This window comes from Sus scrofa, chromosome 9, assembly GCF_054392235.1.
Source record: "Sus scrofa isolate SSC_HxYL_T2T_F1_AM1 chromosome 9, Sscrofa_HxYL_maternal_Yorkshire_Landrace_v2.0, whole genome shotgun sequence".
Lineage (NCBI taxonomy): Eukaryota > Metazoa > Chordata > Mammalia > Artiodactyla > Suidae > Sus > Sus scrofa.
In genome coordinates, this window is record NC_139391.1 from 27154972 (window position 1) to 27171688 (window position 16717).

Sequence of the window (16717 nt, forward strand, 5' to 3'; positions counted from 1 at the left end):
GCCAGTGATTTGATTATGTCAGTATGAGTTCTTAGATATCGCTTGTATACTTTGGGTTCTAATGCAACACTATTTTCATTGTTTGGTCGTTGAAATTGTTTTGGCTTTGGCCACTGGGAGCTGTTTCCTCTGGTTCCCTTGCCCCTTTGATGTGCCCCTGTCACATCAAATGGGTCCCTAAGTTCAAGTTCTCCAGGAGGCTCCAGGATCATGCTGTATATTTCCTGCTCAGGTCCTAGAAACTTTATTTCCTTGATCAGTATAGCTGGTTTATTCTTTTGATTTGTAAGTATCAGATTTCTGGTTTTCTTTTCTTTTCTTTCTTTCTTTTTCTTTTTTCTCTTAGGGCCACACCCATGGCATATGGAGTATCAGATTTCTGGTTTTCTTTTCTTTTCTTTCTTTCTTCTTCTTTTTTCTTTTTTGGCTTTTAGGGCCACACCCATGGCATATGGAGGTTCCCAGGCCAGGGGTCCAATCGGAGCTGTAGCTGCCAGCCTAGGCCACAGCCCCAACAATCTGTGATCTGAACCGCGTCTGCAACCTTCACCACAGCTCACGGCAACGCCAGATCGTCAACCCACTGAGCCAGGCCAGGGATGGAACCCGAAACCTCATGGTTCCCAGTCGGATTCGTTAACCACTGCGCCAAGGTGGGAACTCCTGTTTTTTTTTTTGTTTTTTGGTTTTTTTTTTTAAAGACTTTCCACTATGATTATAAATATGCCAGCTTTTCCTTATCATTCTCAGTCTTGGCGTTCTATGTCTCAGGGCTACGTGACCAGGGGTCTACAGTGCGTGATATTTCCAGGTGAGTTTTGCTTTATGACAACCAAAGGTGTCCTTGTTGTCTCTTATAAATACATTGGATATTAATTGCGGCTAGACCAGAATTCTTTTGTTTAATATCTTCATGGCTGGGTTTTCCCACTCCTTTTTTTTTTTTTTTTTTTTTTTTTCAACCTCTTACTTGGCTTGAAGATTGGTTTAAAAAGGGAGTTCCCATCCTGACTCAGCAGTAATGAACCCGATTAGAATCCATGGGGCCCTGGGTTCTATCCCTGGTGTCCATGATCATCGGATCAAGGATCTGGCATTGCCATGACCAGAGGGTAGGTCACAGACTCAGCTCAATCCTGTATTGCTATGGCTGTGGCATAGGCCAGCAGCCACACCTCCTATTCGACCCCTGGCCTGGGAACTTGCATATGCCACGGGTGTGGACCTAAAAACACAAAAATCAATGAACCAACCAATCAATCAATCAGCTAATAATCAGTTAAAGATTGGTTTAAACACACAAAGGGCAGCGCTGACCAATCAGAACGCTGGTCACGTGATTCCTCTTGATTAGTGCCGATGAAATCAAATCACTGCTCAGGTATAAAGGCAGAGCCATCAGGACATGGTCTGCATTCAGAGGCCTGCTGCCAAGAGGACTTTGTCTCTCTGGGTTCTCCACTCGCATCAGGATTCTCCACTCGCACCAGGATTCGGTTGCAAGGAGGTAGGTGACTTTCTTTCTGCTATTTGTGCTTGTGAGCAAAAGAGTTGGTTTTTTTTTTTCCTCACAGGTTTTCAAAAGGGCCTGGAGTTCTGTGTATATATACACACACTCGCCCTAACAATTACCTTGCTATGGAAATGCGTACATTGTGCCCTTAACTTCGCATGTGAAAGTTGACGTTGCTGTACTAATTTTCTTTCACTTGATGTGAAGTCAGTGTTTCTTTTGTCATCCGCTTATTCTCAAATAGTCTGTATTCTTTTCTTGAGGTTTGGCTGGGACCCCTCCACGAAGAGACCTTCTGTTCCAGTGAGGCCTGACAATCAAGAGAGGCCTCCGAGGTACTCACAGCCCTTCCACCTGCCAGGAAGGAACCTCTCAGAGCTGCAGGCTGAGGCAGATCCCAGCCCAGAGAGCCGTCTCCACCGGGGAAACACTCCATTTTCTTGGGGCACAGAGTGCTGACCAGAGAGGAGTCCCGGTAACGTGACAGGCTGGAAAAGAGACCAGCTCCTGCCTGCACAAGTTCAAGTCCCAGCGACTGCTTCACAGACCCAGCAAAGCTTTGCTGAAGTAAAGGAAGCGTAGGGCAGACGTCACTCCTCAGCATCCGGGGCTCTGGCGCCTACCTGAGGCCTTAGAGTCCGGTGCTTGTGGGATCACAGCCATGACGTCCAGGCCCTGTGGGGTCCAGAACCCAGGCTGTGCCATTATGACCTTCTACCCAACCCTGGAAGAATTTGAAGACTTCAACCAATATATCGCTTACATGGAATCGCAAGGGGCACACCGCGCTGGCCTGGCCAAGGTAATTCCCCCCAAAGGATGGAAAGCCAGACAGACTTATGAGGATATCAGTGACATCGTAATAGCTGCCCCTCTCCAGCAGGTAGCCTTTGGGGAGGCAGGTGTGTTTACTCAGTACCACAGAAAGAAGAGAGCCATGACTGTGAGCCAGTATCACCACCTCGCACATACTGTAAAATATCAAGCTCCACCACACTTGGATTTTGAGGACCTGGAGCAAACATACTGGAAAACGCGCCTGTACGGTTCCCCCATCTACGGCGCCGATGTCAGTGGCTCGTTGTTCGATGAGAACACGAAGCAGTGGAACCTGGGCCGCCTGGGCACCATCCAGGACCTGCTGGAGCAGGAGTGCGGAGTGGCCATCGACGGCGTCAACAGCCCGTACCTGTACTTCGGCATGTGGAAGACCGGCTTCGCCTGGCACACGGAGGACATGGACCTTTACAGCCTCAACTTCCTGCACTTCGGGGAGCCCAAGACGTGGTACGCGGTGCCCCCTGCGCATGGCCGGCGCCTGGAACGCCTGGCCAGGGAGCTGTTCCCTGGCCCCGCGCGGGGCTGCGAGGCCTTCCTGAGACACAAGGTGGCGCTCATCTCGCCCACGGTCCTCAAGGCCCAGGGCATCCCCTTTGGCCGCGTCACGCAGGAGGCGGGCGAGTTCATGGTGACGTTTCCCTATGGCTACCACTCGGGCTTCAACCACGGCTTCAACTGCGCCGAAGCCATCAATTTCGCCACCCCGCGCTGGGTCGATTATGGCAAAGTGGCGTCGCAGTGCAGCTGCGGGGAGGCGCGGGTGGTGTTCTCCATGGACGCGTTCGTGCGCATCCTGCAACCCGAGCGCTATGAGCTGTGGAAACGGGGCCAGGATCGGGTGGCGCTGGAACACACGGAGCACCTGTCCTCGCCTGGCAGCCTGGAGTTGAGTGCCTGGAGGGAGGTCCGCGAGCCTGCGGGGGCTGAACTTGGCCTGGGGCACAGCCCACCCCACACTGCCCGGGGTCGGCTCTGGGTGGCAGGCCGGGGGATCCGCCGCCGAAACTCTGTGTGTTCGGTGTCTCGGTGCCCCTCGCGTACCTGGGGTTCTTCCTCCGCTGCCCAGTTCCAGGTTGCATCTCTCTGCAGCTCCCATGAGCCAGGACCCACCCCGCCGCTGTCACCAGGCTCCTCTGCTCTGGGTCTCCAATCAACTGGCAGACGTGGTCCTGTTCGATGTCGTCGGTCTCGACCCCATCGTCGTCCTCGGGTACAGGAGACTTTGGAGCCAACAGTCCAGGCTCCAGCTAAGAGGCTCCTCTCAGTAGGTACAGTGGGCACAGCTGCAGACTTGGAAGCTCATCTCCTTTTGGCCAAGGAACCCTTGATAGACAGCCCTGCCCCTCAGAGCCCTGGGCTCCAGCATCCTCAGGCTCCGGGATGCTGCTGTGCTTCTGACCTTCAACCACTGGGGCCTCCATTGGACCCTCAAAATTCGATGCACCCTGGTCCGTGCCTGCTGTCTCTGGACAATAGTGTGGCCAGTTTCCCTGAAAGCCTCCCACTGATTCCTTACAATGTTTTTGAGACTTTGAGAATGTTCCCCAGGGATGCTGCTGGGGACCATCGGGCCCCTATGAGCAGTCTTGAGGTTATAGCGCTGGACCACTCTTATGCCTCTAAGATCCTGGTCCCAGGTGCAAAGGCCAGAAGCTGGAGCACCCTTGACTGTGATCTCCTGAGACTAAAGCCAGAGGGAGCTGCATTTCTTGAGTCCTGGGAGGAGTTCCTCATCAACTATAGCCTGTGATCTTTGAGCCCATGACTGTTGAACCATTTGCCCATGTGACCTTATCTGACCCTCAACCCCAGAAACCACAGAAGCTCCCCACCAGGTGATGATCTGGGCTGGGCCTGTCCCCACTGGAGAAGCTTTACCTTCTAGCAATGACACATTGCCCAAGCCGCCAGTGTTTTCTCCTACTATGACAGCCAGCGCCCCATCTGCAGGGGCCCTTCCCATCAGGACAGCTGCCAGAGAATGTTGGAATTCTCAGGGATTCTCAACCTGCTCCTGAGCACTGATGGGCCTTTGGCCTCTGCCTTGGCTCAGATGCAATGGGCACTGCTTGCTTCTGCTGGCACCCTCAGGATACCACCCAGTGGTGGTGTGCCTCTAGTCCTTAAAATAATTGGGGGCAATTTTTGGCTGATGCTGAGAATCTGCCTGCGCCCCTTTCACCCCCCAGTCTCATCTGGGCCTCTGAGTCATTGACCCTGGTGTCCAGGGACCTTGCTGCAACCTCAGGAGCTTCTCACGCTCCTGCGAGTCTGACACAGCCTACCTCCCAGGCCACTGGTCATGCCCAAACTAGATCTTTGCCCATTTGGGTCTGTTTGTGAGTTCTGTTACATGGACATTTTTTACCTCATTGCTATCTATTAAAATCGTTATCCTTAGATGTATCTGCAAAACAAAGAAGGGTGAAATCCTTCAAATATATTTTTAGGATCAGAATCATCCCCTAAAGGAAAGTCCCCTTGCAATAATCAACCCTCTTTCGAATCGTGTGTCTTTTATTTTCTACAGCTTTTCAATGCTCCTTTCTGCTAGACTGAACACTGCTGAAATTGAATTCTGCACAAATAAACTTTAAAAAAAATTTTTAATATGCCTCCGTTTATCTTTTAGCAATCTAAAACAGAGTGATTCAAAAAGTTTAGTAAAAGACCAGGTAAAACTATATCAAGCAAAATACAGACAGAAAGCAGAAGTCATGTATTTTAACATTAGACAAAGTAGGATTGAGGCTCAAAGGTACAGGAAAGAGCCCTGAAGGCCAAATTTCACCAAGAAAGTGTAATGGCCAGAAATGGCTATGATAAATACTTGATAATACTTGATAAAAAATACCCGAAAAGGGGAGTTCCCGTTGTGGCTCAGTGGTTAATGAACCTGACTGTTAACCATGAGGTTTCGGGTTTGATCCCTGGCCCCGCTCGGTGGATTAAGGATCCGGCGTTGCTGTGGCTGTGGTGCAGGCCAGCAGCTGTGGCTCCTATTAGACCTCTAGCCTGGGAACCTCCACATGCCACAACTGCGGCCCTAAAAAGACAAAAGACAAAAAAACAAACAAAAAACCTCGATTAAGTATACATTAGAGAAAATAAAACAAGTTCAAAGAAAGATGCTAAAAATAGGAAAATCTAAGTCCCCTTTGTGATATTGTGACTTAGAATACAAAATGTATATTTGGTCTTCATCCCTGTTTCTGGTAGGTAGCTCCTAAAATTCTTGGAATTTCCTAGGAAAGGAGAGTCATGTTGCTATGTTAATGAGGTGGCTGTCGGAATGCCCTGGGCTTACTCAAGGATGGGGGCAGGTTGCCAGGGGAACCGATCCTGTGATCAGGAGATTGGAAATTTCGGTCCCATCCTAGACCTCTAAAAAGGGGAGGGGGGCTGCTGGTTAAATCTATCGCCAATGGCCAGTGATTTAATCAATTGTGTGTGTGTGTGTGTGTGTGTGTGTGTGTGTGTGTGTGTGTGTAATGAGGCCTTCATCAAACCCCCAAAAGGATGAGGGTTGGGGAGCTTCTGGGTTGGTGAACATGTGGAGATGTGGGGACAGTGTGGCACCTGGCAAAGCCTCAGAAGCCCTGCATCCTTTCCCCATACTTTGCCCTGTGTGTTCTTCCATCAGGCTGTCCCTGAGTTATATCCTTTTATGATAAAGGAGTGATTTAGTAAGAAAATGTTTCCTGAGTTTTGTGAGCCTTTTAGCAAATTAATCCAACCCCTCTGATTTACAGCTCGTTGGTCAGAAGTACAGGCGATGACCTGGACTTGTGATGGACTCTGAAGTCTGAGTGAGGCAGGAAAGAGATGGGCTCCAGCCTAGACATTTACAACCAGCCTCGTGTTTATACTTCTTCAGGCAGGACATAGGGAGGCTCCGGGATAGACATTTCCTGCCAGCCACCAGTTTTACACTTCTAGATAGAAATAACAACAAGAGCAAGGTAAGTAACTGAACTTTGCCTTCTGCGGATGCTTTAAACACTGGAAATGGCAGGGCAGAGAGCGGCTAAGCCCTGCTGGGGCAAAAGATCAAGCGCTCACATACTTTCCATTCTCAGGGTCAGGGAGACCCCCAACTCTGCCTGTACAGAAAAACCCCTCAGGGTCAGAAGGGGAAGGGGAACCAGGCCGTAAGAAGTCCAGCTAAACTTTCCAGAGGCCTTTGCTCTGGGATCTTTTTTGGCTAAAAGATGAACACACATATCAGGGAGGGCCCTAGGTCTGGTCAGGTGAGGAAGGAAACCAGATCATTGGCCAAAGGGACTTCTCGCTGTGGCTCAGCGGGTTAAGGATGTGACATCGTGTCCATGAAGATTTGGATTTGATCGCTGGCCTCGCTCAGCGGGTTAAGGATTCTGCATTGCCACAAACAGAGGCAGAGCCTGCAGATGCAGCTCCCATTCGACCCAGGAACTTCCATATGCCACAGGTGTGGCCATAAAAAAAAAAAAAAAAAAATTGGTCAGAGGAAATCAAAGACCCAGGAAAACTGCCCCTCTATAAGCAATTTAAATCACCCACTTGGTATGTTTCCCGGCAGGAGGGGCGCCCACGCTCCTTTCCGAGGGTGCTGTTTTGCTTCTATGCCACGTCCCTGTGTGATCTCCCACATGTGCTGTGCTTTCAATGACAAACTTTGTATCTGTTTTCACCATCTTTGCCTCCTTGAAACATTCTTGTATTCAACAGGGGCAAGAATCAGGGCAAGTCTGCTTTCAGCCTCTAGCTGGTCTAGTGACTAGAACTCCTGCTAGTCACCCAGGCTTCCCAGGGTCAATTCCCCAGCAGGGGATGAAGAGCTCTCTTCAAGCCATCACTCACTGCTGTCTGTCCAAGATCACACTGAGAGGGTCCTGGGAACTTGCAATCTGTAGCTGCTGGACTGAGCAGAGGCAGAGATGACCACCTGAAGCTTGCCACTGGCATCTGCAAGTGTGCGGGGAGGGCAGTCTGATGGGACCATGGAAGCCAATGCTTTCTCCACATAGATAGAGTCAGAATTGAATCGAATTGTGAGACTTGGCTGGTGTCCTGAGCTTCGCTGGTGGTGGCTGGGGAAATTGGAACACACCTTGGAGTTGGCTTTTCAGACCAATTTTCCCTTTGACCTTATTTAGTGCAAAACCAAAAAAAAAAAAAAAAAAAAAAAAAAAAAACCCTGCCTAATGTAAGGATGTTGAAAACTTTGACAGTATTAAACAACAAGGTAGAATTTATGTACCTGGTAAGAGTGAGTACTTCCTTTTGTCATTGCCAATGGATCCGTCACAAAATTGGCAATACATTAAGCTGACTAGAAAACATCAAAAATTTCAAAGTAAATAAAAAAATCATTCATTCTTTCTTTTTTTTTTCTCTTTTCTCTCTTTTTTTTTTCTTTTTTTTAACAGCCATACCTGCGACACAGGGAAGTTCCTAGTCCAGGGGTTGAATCAGAGCTGCAGCTGCCAACCTATGCCACAGCCATAGCAACACCAGATCTGAACTGCATCTGCAACCTACACCACAGCTTGCAGCCACACTGGATATTTAACCCACTGAGCAAGCCCAGGGATTGAACTTGCATCTTCACAGAGATGATGTATTCGTAACCCGCTGAGCCACCATGGGAACTCTGAAATCATTCTTAATTATCATGCAATAAAACTAGAAATCAATTCTAAAAAAATCAGGAAATATAGAGGCCCTTCTTCCTGAAAAGTTAATTCTCAATTGAATAGCTTGTAGGTTAGAGGAAATAAGCCACAAAAGTCAAATTCCCTGGAGACAAGGACACAGAACAAGTATTTGTTAACAGTATAGGACATCAATTTCTAAGTAAGAAATATAGAAGGATGTCAAACATATACCTCTTAGAGTTCCCTGGATCTTTTGCATCATGCAAGCACAACCCCGAAAAATACGTCTCTTCAAAAATCATTAGTATCAGGTAGCTTCCTGTGGGAACTGCATGAAAGCTTTAAGCCACAGATCTTCTCAAATATACTTAGGTATTCAAAAAGAAGTAAAAATTCAAAGTTTTAGGAGTTCCCGTCGTGGCTCAGTGGTTAACCAATCCGACTAGGAACCATGAGGTTGCAGGTTCGGTCCCTGCCCTTGCTCAGTGGGTTAAGGATCCGGTGTTGCCATAAGCTGTGGTGTAGGTTGCAGATGCAGCTCGGATCCTGCCTTGTTGCTGTGGCTCTGGTGTAGGCCGGTGGCTACAGCTCCAATTAGACCCCTAGCCTGGGAACTTCCATACGCTGTGGGAGTGGCCCAAGAAATGGCAAAAAGACAAAAAAAAAAAAAAAAAAAAAAAAAAGATTCAAAGTTTTAAAGTAAGCGAGTTGGTAGAAAAACATAAGATGTGTAATGAGAGTAATAGGCATAAGTTATTTATGAATATCAATGCAAAAGTTTTAAATGAAAATTAGCTAAGATAGTCTAACTACATTAAACGTAAAAATGACTAAATGAGGTTCATTGCAGGAAGGTTATGATGATTGGAAATAAGGAAACTTAGGAGTTCCTATTGTGGCTCGGCAGGTTAAGAAGCCAACATGGTGTCTGTTAGGGTGCGGATTCGATCCCTGGCCTCGCTCAGTGGGCTAAGGATCTGGCATTGCTGCAAGCTGTAGCATAGTTCACAGATGTGGCTCAGATCCTGTGGTTCTATGTCTGTGGGGTCCACTGGCAGCTTCGGCTCTGATTTGACCCCTAGCCTTGGACCTTCTATATGCCCCAGGTGTGGCCTTAAAAGGAAAAAATAAAATAAAGAAACCTCGTAATATGACTTATCCTAGTAAGAGATCCGAGAGGGAAAGTTATATGATGATTTTTATAGATGCCGTTAGGCATGTAACAGAATGTAACGCTGTCATGTTTTCAATATGCCTCCACAGAGGAATCAATGAATACTTCCTTAAAATGAAAACATTTTCTCTCTCTTTCATTTTCTCTAGTTAAAATATTTTATCTCCAAAAGCCAGCATTTTACTTAAGAGAGGAATATTTGAGACATTTATGCCAGTAATTAAAATAAAATTAGAGGCATTAAGCAATGAAAAATATTAGAGCTATAAGTAATGGAAAGGAAAGGACAAAATTTACCTTTTTTTGGGGGGGGTGATATGAAAACATTGGCTCCTGGAAAACCCAAAGAAGAGGATATTTATACGTATCTTTTTTTTTTCAAATTTATTTTTTAAATTGAAGTATCGTTGGTTTACAATGTGTTAATTTCTACTGTACAGCAAAGTGATTCAGTCATACATATATACACATTATTTTTCTTATTCTGTTCCTTTTGGTTTATCCCAGAGTATTGACTATAGTTTCTTGTTCTTTTTTTTTTTTTTTTTTGGTCTTTTCTAGGGCTGTACCCATGGCATATGGAGGTTCCCAGGCTAGGGGTCTAATTGGAGCTGTAGCCGCCGGCCTACGCCAGAGCCACAGCAACGCTGGGTCCAAGCTGCGTCTGAGACCCACACCACAGCTCACGGCAACGCCGGATCGTTAACCCACTGAGCAAGGCCAGGGATCAAACATTCGACCTCGTGGTTCCTAGTCGGATTCATCAACCACTGAGCCATGACAGGAACTCCTAGTTTGCTGTTCTATACAGTAGGATCTTGTTGTTTATTCATTCTATACGTAATAATTTGCACTTCCAACCCCAAACTCCCAATCCTTCCCTCTAATCTCCCCTCCCCCTCGGCAACAAATAGTCTGTTCCTTATGTGAGTTTGTTTCTGTTTTGTAGATAAGATCTTTGGTGCCATATTTTAGATTCCACATATAAGCGACATCATATGGTATTCGTCTTTCTCTTTCTGGCTTCACTTAGCATGATAATCTCCAGTTGCTTCCATGTTGCACAGGGCATTCTTTCTTTCTTTTTTATAGCTGAATAGTACTCCATTGTATATCTACATTACATCTTCTTTATCCATTCATCTGTCAATGGACATTTAGGGTGTTCCCATGTCTTGGCTATTTATACCAATCCTTTTTTTTTTTTTAAATCTTACTATTCACACTAGTATGGCTTAAGGTGGACCAAATTTTACTTCCAGGGACACTTTACTAACAGTGAAGAGTGTTTCTTTTTTTTTTTTTTTTGTCTTTTGTCTTTTTGTTGTTGTTGTTGCTATTTCTTGGGCCGCTCCCGCGGCATATGGAGGTTCCCAGGCTAGGGATTGAATCGGAGCTGTAGCCACCGGCCTACGCCAGAGCCACAGCAATGCGGGATCCGAGCCGCGTCTGCAAGGCACACCACAGCTCACAGCAACGCCGGATCGTTAACCCACTGAGCAAGGGCAGGGACTGAACCCGCAACCTCATGATTCCTAGTCGGATTCGTTAACCACTGCGCCACGACGGGAACTCCTGAAGAGTGTTTCTACATCAAGGAAGCAAACATTAATCTCCCTAAGTCAAGAAGGTGAGGGGATTTAAGTAGAACTCAATCAGAACTTCTTTGTCCATCTAAAATGAGTAAAAATAAATTAAAAAAAAAACAACAAGAAAGGACCAAACATTACTCTGAATTCCTAGTATCATCAATTAGGTAAAAAAAAAAAAAAAAATTGGGGGGTACTATTTGTGCAAAAGGGTAGTCAGCATTGGTTCAAGAGCAAGATTTCTAAAATCAAGATTTTAGGGAGTTCCCATCATGGTGCAGCAGAAACGAATCCGACTAGGAACCATGAGGCTGTGGGTTCAATCCCTGGCTTTGCTTAGAGGGTTAAGGATCTGGCGCTGCTGTGGCTGTGGCATAGGCTGACAGCTGTAGCTCTGATTAGACCCCTAGCCTGGGAACCTCCATATGCTCCGGGTGTGGCCCTAAAAAGACAAAAGACAAAAAATAAAAAAACAAAAAATAAAAAGCTTTTAGAAAAGATGAGATGACAAGTGTGACTAAATTTGGGCAGGGGAGGAAAATCATTGCATCCTTCAAGATCGCAGAATGGGTGAAGGACCTGAAATGTCAGCTTGCTAAACAATGTGAGAAAACTCCCCACACTAGTCACTCTTTCAAACTTTCTACCTTTCCTGGAACTTCCGTTTTATCACTGCTCCCATTTTTTTTAGGCGGAAGACCATGACTGCTACTTCCTGATGAAAATTCCCTCATGGTTCGAAGCCTCTCTGATCTTCTATGACACACTATCTATAGCACAGACAATATGCCAGGCACCGTACCAAGCCTCAAGATAGCATAATACACAAAATCACCCTATGACGTAGAAACTGTAACTAACCTCATTAAATAGAGGAAAAAACAGAACTATAGAAAAGTTGAATAAGGGAGTTCCTGCTGTGGCTTAGTGGTGATGAGCCTGACTAGTATCCATGAGGACTTGGGTTTGATCCCTGACCTCGCTCAGTGGGTTAAGGATCTGGTGTTGCCGTGAGCTGTGGTGTAGATTATAGACGAGGCTCAGATCCTGCGTTGCTGTGGCTGTGGTGTAGGTTGGCAGCTGCAGCTCTGATTCAACCCCTAGGCTAGGAACTTCCATGTGCCAAGGGTGCAACCCTAAAAAAAAAAAAGAAAAAGAAAGAAAAGAAAGCTTGAATAAAATACTTAAGGTCACCACTTCGCAAATATTGGGGAAGTATTCAGATCCAGCTTATTGCTTAATGCTAATTCTCTACCTGTTTTATCTTCCCAGAAATAAACATCATTTCAGGAAGGTCTAAGTCTTGATTCATTTTTTTATTCTTCATTGAATCTATTTTGCTACCTTAAACATCATAGTCATATTTCTTTGCATAAATGATTAAGTGAAATCAACTAGTTAGAGTTTCTCTTCTTTTTCTCCCCTGGCTAAAAATTTCTGAGTGCTCACCTTCAACCTTTCTGGGTCTTTTAATTTTCAGTTTAATTCTTTTTGGATTATGGTGAGAAGCCATGGGATTGTATTACGATATGGCAGATCGAATTCAAATATTTTTAGGCCTATCAGCCCATTGCTTTTTATTTTGCGGATAGCTCCAGTGAGAAAACATTTTATGGGAGCTAGAAGTGGCTCATATGAAAATTAAGATTTCAGATTAGTGGAGGATAGCTGTATATTCATTTCCTTTTTTTCTTGTTAAATGTGTGAAACTGATAGAAAGGGAGAACTTTGTATGTTAAAAGTTCAAAGCAATTACATTTTAGTTGGGGGAACATCTTTTACATTTTTTACATTGGAAACTATGCTAGGTGGAGTTCTTACTCCTCCTAGATTAAAAAAGAATACATATGGGGGAGTTCCAGTTGTGGCTCAGTGGGTTAAGAATCCAACGTTGTGAGAATGCTGGTTTGATTCCTGGCCTCACTAAGTGTGTTGCTTACATGGAATCCAGAGACATCCACAGAACAAGCCTGGCTAAGAGAGAAAACTAGCTACCTGATACCTTTGTAATAGCCACTCCGTCCAGCAGGGGGCGAGGGAGAGGCAGGTGTGTTTACCGAATAGAGGAAAAGCCTTGGCAGTGAGGGAGCATCTCCAGTTTTAGGGAAAAGCTAAAGTATCAGACTCAGCAATAGGTGGATTTTCTAGATTTGGAAGAAAATATTCAAAGAATAAAGAAGAAGTATAAACACATCATGACAAAAATCCCGAATGTTAAGTTTTCAATTCATCTGAGTAAATACCAAAAAGTCCAATTTCTGGATCATATGATGAAAATATATTTAGTTTTGAAAGAAACGCTAAACTGTCTTCCACTCATTATTTTTACTCTAGAAAACTGTTCTGTTTTCCCATGGCCTACCACATATTTGCACAAAAGGTCACACATACTCATTTGTAAATTCCACTCCTTGTTGAGTTTGTCCTTGTTGCAAGTACACCAAGGCCAGGTCAAGAGTTCACAGTCAGAACCAGGGTTTATTCAGACTCCTACACTGACTTGCTGAGTCATCTGTCAGCAAATGAGGTCTTTTCACTGTTTAGGCACAGCGAACTCTGAGCCACATCGTACCTGTGCTAGAGTTTGCACATAGCAAGTTTAGACTAGGGCAAACATAATTTGTGCTAAATAAATATTAGCTCTTATCATTACTACTTAGGAGAAAAAACTTGTAAGACAGACATTTGAACCTATACTTGAATGTAACCTGGCCACAGTGAATTATCCATAAAGATTATCCATTACATCAATTTAGTTTCTGTGTGTGTAAGGAGTCCTTCCCAGATATTTAAAAATAACTTCACCAGGATATTTATTTCATTAGATTGTGGCATATATATATATATATATATATATATATATATATAATTTTTTTTTTTTTACAGCTGCACCTGCTGCATATGGACGTTCCCAGGCTAGGGGGTGAATTGGAGCTGCAGCTGCCAGTCTACACCACAGCCACAGCAAGGCAGGATCCGGGCCGCGTCTGTGACCCATCTACATTGACACCAAACTCTTAATCCACTGAATGTGGCCAGGAATCAAACCCACATCCTCACAGCAGGATCCTAACCCAATGAGCTACAAAGGGAACTCCCCTAAGTACTTTATTAACTAATGACTTATCTCATGGATTAAAGTTGGCAGTTATCTTTCTTGGCTTTCTCTGTATAGCGATGACTCAAGGGATATTGTGATTGAGAGGATGACTTGAAACCATCAATAGAAATGAAAAAACGAGTTAGCATTGTAAGAAAGAGCAAAACTAAATGAATAATTCCTATTATAGCATTATTGCTTTTGTATTAATTGTCTTTCAAAATAAGATCTCCAGTTCTAAGCTAAGGGTTGAAACAACTCACAGGGTCAGAGAATAAACTTTGTTTCTAATATTCCAACACAAGACTTTTATTCATTGACTCGACAAACACTGTTAAGTCCCCTCACTGTGCCAGGCTAGTCCTACAGGCTAAAGAAACAAAATATGGAGTTTATGATCTGCTTGGAGACAGACAAGCAATTAGATGGCTTCACCATGCCACCCACAGCTTCTTCCTGGCAACCAAAACCAGAGCCAGGGTGTCCCTAAGCTGCTGGTTTTTGAGCTCCCAATGAAATATATCCTTTACTGGGAACGATCAGCCTCAAGTTCAGGGCCAAAAGCTCCATAGGGCTCTCAGAGCTGTTTCAGCCTGTTCTTGGGCTCATCACCACTCTCTCGATCATTTTTCTCCATCATGTACAGGGCACAGGGCACATTTCAGGGGGAACGGTGACTATTCCAATCATTCCTTTCCTGCCAGGTTGGCAGTGGCATGGGGCTGGCTTTGAATGTCCCCACTGGCTGTGAGTGTGGCTTACTGTCCAACCCCTCCCTTCCTTCGCCTGTGCCATTGACATCCTCGGCTCCTTTAGGGAGCTGGGTCATTTAAATTCCACTTCCTGTATTCCATTCTGTCTTTCCACTATCTGTGCCCTGGCTGTGGACCGAATGCATCCTCCTAAAATTCGGTGTCGACACCCTAATCTCCAGTTACGTACTTGCAGGTGGGACCTTTGGGAAGTAATTAGATCATGAGGGTCGAGCCCTCCTGAAGGAGACTAATGCCCTTCTAAGAAGAGAGATGATTCCTCTCTTCATGTGAGGAGACAGCAAGAAGGCAGCTGTCTATAAACTGGGAAGGGAGCCCTCACGAAGAACCTGATCATCCTGGCACCTTGACCTTGGACTTCCAGCCTCCAGAACTGAGAAAATGTCTAAGCCGCCCAGTTTATGCTATTTTGTGATAGCAGCCCACATAGACAAAGACTGCCCCCCTCAACTGCTTGTCAAAAGTTCACACTGACTACTCTAGGAGGACGATAAAAAGAAGGAAGATCAAAAGACAGGAAACACGAGTACCATATTATGAGTGTCTGTAACATGCCAAGGCCTCTGACACATAATGTATATACATCACTGACTTTTCACTCCAGGAGCTCTGTTTATAGAGACTCAGATGGCAACTGGAAGCCCAGCTCTGCCACTTACTAGTGTGACAAAGTATTCAGTACTCAGAGGCCCCAGCTTCCAGAGAATTACAAGCTTATACCCTGTGTCCCAACCCCACCACCATGCTCATAAACCAAATGACCTCAGCAAGTTGATTCTGGACGTGGTAATAATGGGACTCCCAACAATAGGGCTGTTGTGAAGCTTAACTGAGTTAATATAAGTAAGAGACTCGGAGTGGTAACCAGCTTGAGGTAGGAACAAGCTATTTCACATCTAGCTGAATATTTTTTTTAAAAAGTAGAACTTTAGCACAGTGTTGAGCAAGAAGCACATGACCAAGTCTAGATATTCTTTTTTTGAAAGTTGTTTGCTTATCTTCAACCCTTTATTTTATTTTTACTTTTTAGGGCTGCACCTTCTGCATATGGAGGTTACCAGGCTAGGGGTTGAATTGGAGCTACAGCAGCCAGCCTACGCCACAGCCCCAGCTACACTAGCTCTGAGCTGTGTCTACAACCTACACCACAGCTCACAGCAACACCGGATCCTTAACCCACTGATCAGGGCCAGGGATCGAACCCACAACCTCATGGTTCCTACTCAGATTCGTTTCCTCTGTGCCACGATGAGAACTCCAAGTCTAGCTATTATTAATTGTTATTACATGGTTTGTAATACTTGAATAATATTGTTATCAATTAGTTGTAGTACTTTGTAGTACTTTAATACTATTCAATATTGTTACACTTAGTTTACAGTATTTGAATACTATTATTATTAGGTTTAGAGGTGACTGACCTGGGGTCGTCCCTGCTAAAGTACTCGAAAAGAGAATGACAGAGGAAGAGGCTGTAGTTTCCTGTCACTCAAAGTGTGGCCGGGGATCTGCAGCACAGGCTGCGCCTCTGAACTTGGTGAAGGGCAGGAGCTCAGGCTCCACGGCGGACCTTGGACCGCCTACCACTCAGGTTCTGCATTTTTGACCGGCTCCCCAGTGAGTCAGGGGCATGGTTCAAGGCAGAGAAGCAGGGCTCCGGTGCACTGGTTCTCACCCCACGGGAATCACACTTGAAACCTACAGAGGCTTAGACGCTCCCCCTCCTCCGGCCCGAAATTCCGGTGTCACTGGCTGCAGTGCAAACGTTAGAACAGATGCGCGGCTGCGGCTGACACCCACTCAGCTAGCATTTGGTCCGTGGGGAGTTAGGCTGCAGGGGCGGGTGGGAGTTTCGTTTCTTCCGAGTGAGAGTTGGGGTTTGTTTTCTTTCTTGTCAGGCCCAGTGGAAGGACAGAGGGACACAGGACACATTCTTCTCTCCCGCCCCCGCCATTCCCTGGTCTTCATGCCAGCTCTGGACACGTGACCAGGCTCTGTGCAGGCTTCTCGGCCAAGGCTTCTGTTTCTCTGGGTGGTGGGTCACGGTGGGTCACAGTGTCTCAAGCCTGGGTGCCTGGGGCTTGGCTCG

The 16717-nt window shown here is 45.7% G+C and overlaps 1 protein-coding gene across 1 annotated transcript; it reads left to right on the forward strand.

Moving 5' to 3' along the window:
* The first annotated feature begins 1412 nt into the window (after window positions 1-1412).
* On the forward strand, window positions 1413-5435 carry LOC100514356 (lysine-specific demethylase 4D). Its single transcript, XM_084978344.1, has 2 exons — window positions 1413-1507; window positions 1777-5435. The coding sequence occupies exon 2, from the start codon at window positions 2175-2177 to the stop codon at window positions 4101-4103; it is 1929 nt and encodes a 642-aa protein (XP_084834470.1). The 5' UTR covers window positions 1413-1507; window positions 1777-2174; the 3' UTR covers window positions 4104-5435.
* Window positions 5436-16717: the final 11282 nt, after the last annotated feature.